The sequence below is a fragment of the Anarrhichthys ocellatus genome, unplaced genomic scaffold (assembly GCF_004355925.1).
Source record: "Anarrhichthys ocellatus isolate YVR2014 unplaced genomic scaffold, GSC_Weel_1.0 scaffold9, whole genome shotgun sequence".
Classification (NCBI taxonomy): Eukaryota; Metazoa; Chordata; class Actinopteri; order Perciformes; family Anarhichadidae; genus Anarrhichthys; species Anarrhichthys ocellatus.
Genome location: NW_022280039.1, coordinates 8,703,108 through 8,711,571, shown reverse-complemented (window position 1 = coordinate 8,711,571; position 8,464 = coordinate 8,703,108). Strand labels below are relative to the sequence as shown.

The window sequence follows — 8,464 nt, the reverse complement described above, 5'->3', positions numbered from 1 at the left end:
CTACTGTAAGACATTTTCTTGAGGAACCCGATGAAATAATTGTGAACCAAAAAAAGTCAATGTAATCTCCCCGATACATGTCATTGAACATTTGAAGACATCAACTTGCACTTTGGGGAATTGTGATGGCCATTTTTCACACATTTTATAGGTTGAATTAATAATCGATTGATCGAAACAATAATTGAGGGTGTGTGTAATCCATCCAAACTAGCATGCTTGTAATGGCGCCGTGTTTCAAATTGCTAATGAAGTCGCTAACTGGTACTTTCTACATAATTCACCTGTGGTCACAGTCAATCACCTTCCAATCCAGTCGGTTTATGCATTTCATTTTCCTCAGTATGGAAGAAAAACACGAACATAAACACCACAGGTCAGTTTATAACATAATAACTGAGAATAAACAGTCCATCATTAGTCTGTGCCGTTTCAATTTACATTTTGAATTGATTGCACCAAGAGTGAATTAACCGTCAACCCCTGTAAGTACAGAGTGTACAATCAAGACCTTTTCAAAGTCATTTTCTATTTTGTGATGTGCTCTGTTATGAGACTACTGGGATGAATCATACAACAACAGACAGCCTCTCTGGGGGACTGCGCGGCACTTACCATTCATGTTCATCAGATGGTTATTATTTGTGAATTTGGTAAACACGTCAGCTTTTCATTTGACAACATTCCTACATTCAACCCACACTGCTAATTTCTGCAGCTCTCCGCTCTCTCTCTCTCCTCGCCCTCCTTTCGCTTCTGCAAACTGACAGCGTGCCAACAAAACATTTTCTCATGTTTGAATGACTGAAGGTAGGAATAAATAAAACACTTGCACACACTAGATTAGTGAGACATTCTACACTGAGGAACTGGACCTTAACCAAGTCTTCCTTTTTCTATTTTAATATTTTCCTCACGGTTACGTTTTGAAGTTTGTCTGACTGTCAGGTCTGAGCGTTCACACTTATAAAGGTTACAGGGAGCTTTAAAACTGCCAAGTTTATTCTCAAAGTAGATGTCTGTCAAAATGACAGACAGACACAGAAACACACACACACACACACACACACAATTTCTCAAACACATGATTTAGTGACACTATGTTAATGGTTAGTTTTGGAGACGTTTTTTTGAAGTAAATATTTCAGTTAAGCTCATAAATGTTGACGTTGTCTCCCGTGTACACCTTATATGTGTGCTGGAAGCATGGGATAAAGGGTCTTCCAGCTCATCTTAAGAAAACAATGAGGACTCATATCGCGTGAGTTTTGGAACACAAAATTGTTTGTTTGAGCTTTTGCTCTCAGACTGGCTTCATTGGGTATAGCTGACAGTAGGCAACCAGGAAACGCATCCATGCACGCAACAAAATCTCCCTTAATACACTTCAGTGGTGTCTTATGCAAATATTCCCCTAAAACAACTCTGACTGAACATAGCCACGGTGTGCAAACAAGAAGAGTTCACATCTATTCATGACTGTCAATGACCATTGTCCTGATGTTGTGAAAAAGAGCAAATAATCGACTGTAGAATGACACCGTCACATCGGATTCAATACACTTTATATCGCAACACCAAAATAAGTACAAATTACATTATAGATTTCCTAAAGGCAGACATGAAACAACCAAGTACAATTAAGTTATTTACATGTGACACACCCAGCATCATGTTTGCAAACTCTCACAAGAAGAACTGCCTAACCTGCATGCATACTTCAGAACGAAACGGTAGATCTGCCATTTTACCCAGATGTCATTATGACCACATACAGTAGACTGTACTAAAGTGCTAAGTGAACAGTATGACCCCCGTCTCTATAAGAAAGAGCCTATGCATCTTTGGGACTTTATATTCGTCTTCTGCATCCTTGAGGCCAATAAAAAAAAAATGTCAGCATTAGAAAAGCTGATTTACATTACTGCCACCTGCCAATCAGTGGAGCAGTGTGACACCATTGGAAGGAATATGTATCCCGTCACCTGCACACTCATGCAAAAGATACAAAACTTAACAGGGACCCAATCATCAAAACACTGCATCACAGAGCTGCAAGTGGCCAAAAAGACCACAGGGTGCCTTTAAAGAGGACATTCATTAAATCAGTGAATATGACATTAAAGAAACTGCAGACTTTTCCAGTCGATTTATTTAAATCCGTACCTTTAAATATGTTTCAAATAATCCAGCAACAAGACTGAATTAAAAGTCAAATAATAAAAAAAAAAAGAAATTAGAAATGTTACCTCTGTAGGAGTACAAAATGCTTCCTCCAAAGATCAAATGCTCCCAACAGGAAATGGGAACCCAAGTGATTTTTGTTATCGTACGCTCAGTCGTGCTACTAGTACCCAAAACCACTGCAGTTCACCTTTAATAGCATGAATTCACTTTTAGGCTTTGCCACACAGCATGAGGACTTTTCGTATAAACAATTCAGATTCCCCATGTACACTGTAGTTATTAGGAAAACACCTTTTTCTTAGTTATGACAAACATGGAACATCAATACGCTACGAATAAATAGAGGCTTTTGTGGTGAAATAAACCTTTGCTCACTTTCAGATCGCACTTGACCTTGGCTTCATCAATACATGCCTTTACGTTTTGGGCGGAATAAAACAATTGTTACAAAGTCAAATCATTGATAGGATTTGCACATGTAATACCTCAGAGATCAATAACTTTATAAAGGTTGGGGAAAAGTTCAGTAAGTTTTATCTGGAAACCTCTAGTTTATTGATTTAAACTACATCTCCTGACGTGTTACGACCCTCTAAAGCTGAGACTCACTTTGGTCAACAGGTTTGGGTCACTATCTTCAAAAGCATAATTATAATGTTATCTGAATTTCACAGTCCAAAATATATATATTCATATATACATACATTTGATAAAGCAATATGCACCACATAGCAATGATATGGTGATATGAGCTGAGTTGTTAATCCCAGGTGTGTGTGTGTGTGTGTGTGTGTTGATCTGCACACTTCAATGTGTTTTCAGTCTGGGACCCACTCAGAACCATCACTGGGGTTAACGCCGGGGACACAGAGAGATATGGTTCTTCACTGGCTGACAGCACAATGTGAGGCCAGAGCAAAGCGACGATAAATTACACTTCCCTATTATTGGTGGCTTCAGAGCATGAGCTTATAAACAAGTGGTGCTGTCCACATCATATTATATCCAAAGCTGAATACATCACCCCACATTTACTTGAACAACTTGGTAGCAGCTGCTTAATCACTTGATTGAAAGCTAGCCAATGGAGCAGTACAGCGCTCATTTTTACATACTATTTGTACCATTTCTTGTTTGATTTTGATGTTTTTATGCCACGTACAAAGCTGAAAGTGCCTCTGTAAACTATCCCAGTGCATATCTCCCTGTTCCTGTAAATCTGAATTAAGTCCATTAAAAACTAAGCTGAAGTCTTGTCAGCTGGTTCTCTTTTGCAGGTCCTCTCCAGCTCAGTGAAGCCTCCTCTCTAATAGTTTTGCAGTTCAGGAATGTTCTTGTAGAGCTCCAGCGAATCAGGGTTGGAGAAAGCTCCTCTTTGCGCCACTTCCCGTCCAGCAATCACCTGTTTCACAGCCACCTCCACCTTCTTACCGCTGATGGTGTACTGCAGAGGGAGGAAGAAAAGGGCTGTCTGTCAAGCCAGAGCTGACTTTCACAGTTGTAACCATTGTGGCAGGATAATCTGACAGGTGTATTCATGTCTGATTGATATTCAGATTTCTCTTACTGGAATGTCTCTGGTCTCCATCAGCAGAGATGGGATGTGTTTGGCAGACAGAGCTTTTCTAATGGCTCCTTTTATCTTCGCCACCAACTCCGGACAGAAGGGCCTACCAGGTGCCATCTTTAAGAACAAAATAACGCGCTCTTCTCCATCGGCATTGTACTGAGGAACGCAAAGACTGTCTGTCACCTCCTCGAATGCCTCCACTGCAAAGAGGAGAGGAACGGAAAGGGCAGAGTAGAGGACAGGGAGAGAAACGAGGAGAGCAAATGAGAGGCAAGAGAGAAGAGGTGAAGGGAGTGAGGGAGCAAAGAGGAGGAAAAGATGGACACCACTTACAACTTCCAAACTAAGCACATGCACGCTATATTCATTTTTGTCAACAGTAAGAAGAAATTGTGCTTTTACTACATTCTGTTGGCTGAACAAATGGTGACAAGTGAACACACTTGGAATATTCTTTCCACCAACATAAAGAGGACCATGTCTAAAATGCTATTGCTTTCCATTTCCTTTCATCCTTTCTTACACCCACAGCCTGCACCTCCAGCTGTAGCGTTCAAGACTCACCGATGTTGTAGATCTCTGAGCTGCCAAATCGGACTCCATTGGGGTTCAATGTGCCATCACTGCAGAACAAACACAAGTTCAAGATCCAAAACTCTAGCTTCTGTCATTGAGAAGCTGTGTTGCCACACATGGAGAAAATAAAAAAATCTACCAGCATACAGAGACAATTTCAGTTTCTGTATGCGCGAGATTCTCTCTTTCTTTATACATATGCAATATGAAAACTACAGTATATGTTTGGTTCCCTTTCATGAATAGTTCCATGTATTTTTAGTTTATCTCCATTTACCCAGAAATAATTGAATCCACTTTTGGTGTTTTTTGACATAAAGCAATTTACAATTTGCCATAAAGGAGCTTAAAGGTCAAGTGTGTAGGATTTGGTGGCATCCAGCAGTAAGGTTTCAGATTGCAACCAACTGAAACGTCTCCTGTGTGCCAAAGTGTGTAGGAGAACTATGGTGGCCGACGCAAAAACACAATAACGCGAATGGCTCTATCTAGGTCCAGAGTTTTGTTTGTCCGTTCCAGGCTACTGTAGAAACATGGCAGCCAGCTCTGTGAAGAGGACCCGCTCCCTATGTCGATATAAATTCATTCTCAGGTAACAAAAACACAACAAAAACACACTTAATATTGTTTTCCATTTCTGCCAGTAGATCCCCCTAAATGCTACACACTGCACCTTTAAGAGCCAATACAGGTCATAATTCAGTAGCTCTCCTCCGAGTAGAACCGTTAATCGCTGACCTTCTGCCCAGCATCACAATGCCTCCCGTCTTTGGGTTGATTTTGCAGTAATCTCCGTGAGCCCACACCCCTAGAGAAAAAGAACGTGGTAATAGAAAAACACACGTTAAAATCAAATGTAAAACCATTAAAGCACAATAAAAAACATGCAAGGAAAAAACAAAAACAGCTGATGAGGAAAAAAAGTCAAGAATTGTATTCAGTATAAAAATATACAATATGTTCTAGGTTCTTTGTATATATGTATACAGTATGTAAGTTTTTATTTCCATAAGATGTTTCTGTGCTTACCAGGATATGTAGAGAAGTACGCTTTGTGGTATTTGCTCCCGTTCTCGTCGTTCCAGAAGCGTGTTGGCTGGCAGGGGATTGGTTTCAAGCAAACAAGCTCCCCGCTCTCTCCCCATACGGGCTTACCTGTCCACACACACATTTCACAAGAACAAAAAATAAAGTTAGAGGCTTCGAAAACACACTCACTCACACACACACACTCACACTCACACACACACACACACACACACACACTCTCAGATTTAAAAAAAAAAAAGAAGAAAATCACCTGGTAATGTATCCCACACTCAGAGGAGTTGATACACTTTATTGTGTGGTTTCACACAGACCTCACCTCCTCCCTCGGGAAGGTGTTAGAGGCTTAGAGAGCGACTAAAATAATCCCAAACTCTTCCTAACAAAACTGCCTTTAAATTATCTCTCAATCCACTCTCCTTTGAGGTGGTGGAGACGCGCCAGTACAGCCTGCAGCTGGGATCGGTAGCTGGGGAACAAGGGACTAAAATCAATAAGAAAAACATAGCGCGCTTTGAAAACTCCCAGCAAGATAAAAAAAATCTCTCATTTTCATTTGGATTGTTAAAGTACATTTTTTTTTTATTTCCCTGAGGTTGTTACCTGTATTTACCCAGGGAAAGTTCACTAATTAATCTCTTGAGCAATGGCTAGCTTTGAATTAATGCGTACAGGTACATCGACATATGGGAGCAACCAAGCAATTGCTACAGTCTCGTTCTGTTGGCAACCAAGCAGATCAAGAAGCAGATGGGAAGTTTGCTCAAGGGCATCTCAGCAGTTTGTAAATTGGCTTGCGATTAATTCATTTTCCAGTCCCTCCTCAAACTAGCAACTGCCTTACAACCTCTACATGAACCCTGCAATTTGTTGTCAATACATCTCTTGATAAGACTTTTGGCTGAATGGAGAGAAAAAGCAACAGTATTCCATTTATAAGCAACACACACACACACACACACACACACACACACACACACACACACACAATAGTCTCTTACCATCAAGGCCCCAGGCTTCCACAGCAATGCCGAGATTTCTTGTTTGGATCTCACCCCGATACACTGGAACTGTTGGGTTCTGACCCATGAAACAGGACACTATGTCAGTGCCGCCTGAGCCGAGAGATGAGAGAGAAACACAGACACAGAGAGAAGAGATTTAGTTGGTGGATAGTCTGAAATGAAGCATGTCACTCACAGAGAACTCTACACCGTTACAAAGCTTTTTGGCCTCTTTTAGCTGATTGTTTTGGATTTACAACCACCGACCCTTTAATCAATGGATGAAAAAAAAATTGTTATCACATTTTAAAGGCTGTAACCAGCAAATGTTTGGCAAATTAGTTCAATAAATGACATAAATTATTAATCTAATAACTAAATAACGAGTAATTTTCGCACTAATACGGTAATTATATGTTGGCTGTGGGGTTATTCTGTACCGTAGTGGCAAAAAATGTCATTTAAAGTTGAATAAAGCTGACGTTATAACAATCTACTTCTAAAGAAATCCGGTACAAATGTTATAGTTTGCTTATCAGCCTGTATAACGACGTAAAGCATCACAGTGACCACCCGCCTGAGACATTACTAAACTTAGTATTGGTATCAATCTTGCATTACGACAACACAAACTGGCAGTGTTAGTGCCCTGCTCCACCTCCTTTGACCTATATAGGAGTTCTACATTGTTGCAGAACATGAACACACACACACACACACACACACACACACACACACACACACACACTCTCTCTCTCTTCCTCTGGCGCACCATCCATTTGTCTCTTTTTACCTTCCAATCATCTACTATTTCTGACACGTTCTATTCATCTCTCTTCCAATTGTTTCAACTCTACCTCCCTGTTTCGTTCCCTCTCTGTATCATAGACTACATCCATCCATCTTGTTTGCTTCCTCCCAACTGCTCTCTGCCCTTCTTCTACTCCTTCCCGCTCTCTTGTTTTTCTTGACACTTGTTCCCTCTTTTTGTCTCTCTCTCTCTCTCTCTCTGCCAGGTTCTTTATTGGGCTTTAATTGGTTCCCAGGAGGAAGTGGAACTTAAAGTGGGAAGACATGCAATTATTTTATTATTACACTCATTTTAATGGGTGGGTTCCCACACACATACACACACACACAAGTATATTTTAAATCAAAAGCCATTACAGCTTTCTTAGGGAGCCTTCCATCATCAGCTATTTAGTGGGAGTGTGTGTGCATTGTGTGTGCATACACAAGAGGGTAACTTGTCACACTGATCTCATGTTTCTAACAGAACCGACTACTCTGAACAGTGAAGAAAAAGATTTTTTTGAACTACCCACTTTGAGTGTATATATTTGTGTGCGTGTTCAAGTCTGCTTTCATTTTTGTAGGTAAGAGCACTTTGAACATCCTCTGGCACAGTTTTGGGTCACACAAAACCTGAGACAGAAAAAACAACCAGTTAACCAACGCATTGGATTCATAAATTGAAAAAAGGAATTCTCAAAAGAATACACATAATGAAAGTCACGGGAAGACTTCACAAACACAAATTCAATATTTGTGCAGACACGCATGCACACGCAAGCACAGTAAACTCAACCACACAGCATGAATTAAAAACCAAAGATGAGGGGTATTCAACCTTTCCTTCTCTTACTGAGGAGAGGAGAGAAGGGAAGAGAGGAGAAGAGAGAGAAACAAAAAGGAGTAGAGGAGTGACATATGGGCTGTCAGACGGAGGTATATTAGGATGGCGGAAATCCAGCAGTGAAAGTGTTAAAGTCCCCCAACGAGGCGCGACGGGGGTCTGACATCCCTGCTGACAGGATAACACACACACACACACACACTAGAAGGAAAAAAAAAAATTAATACACTGTATAAAAAGGAACACATCAACACACACACACGTTTGCAGACACACGCACACACACAGTCACGCAGACAGACACACACAGTCACGCAGAGTGAAATCGGCAAAGGGGCCTATAACATATGCCACCGTGACCACCAGTCAGTCCCATATGCTGTGATAAATCCTAAGAACACACACACACACACACACACACACACACACACACACACACACACA

At 40.7% G+C, this 8,464-nt stretch overlaps 1 protein-coding gene across 1 annotated transcript in view; it reads right to left on the bottom strand.

The window, feature by feature from the left end:
* Nucleotides 1-1,548: 1,548 nt before the first annotated feature.
* aacs (acetoacetyl-CoA synthetase) overlaps nt 1,549-8,464 on the bottom strand; it is a 30,320-nt gene continuing 23,404 nt past the window's right edge. The window contains exons 13-18 of the mRNA XM_031849196.1: nt 6,382-6,495; nt 5,363-5,488; nt 5,072-5,141; nt 4,322-4,380; nt 3,755-3,957; nt 1,549-3,631 (exon numbers count right to left, since the gene is read on the bottom strand). Coding sequence (XP_031705056.1) covers nt 3,494-3,631; nt 3,755-3,957; nt 4,322-4,380; nt 5,072-5,141; nt 5,363-5,488; nt 6,382-6,495 — 710 coding nt within the window. The 3' untranslated portion in view covers nt 1,549-3,493. The remainder of the gene's footprint in view (nt 3,632-3,754; nt 3,958-4,321; nt 4,381-5,071; nt 5,142-5,362; nt 5,489-6,381; nt 6,496-8,464) is intronic.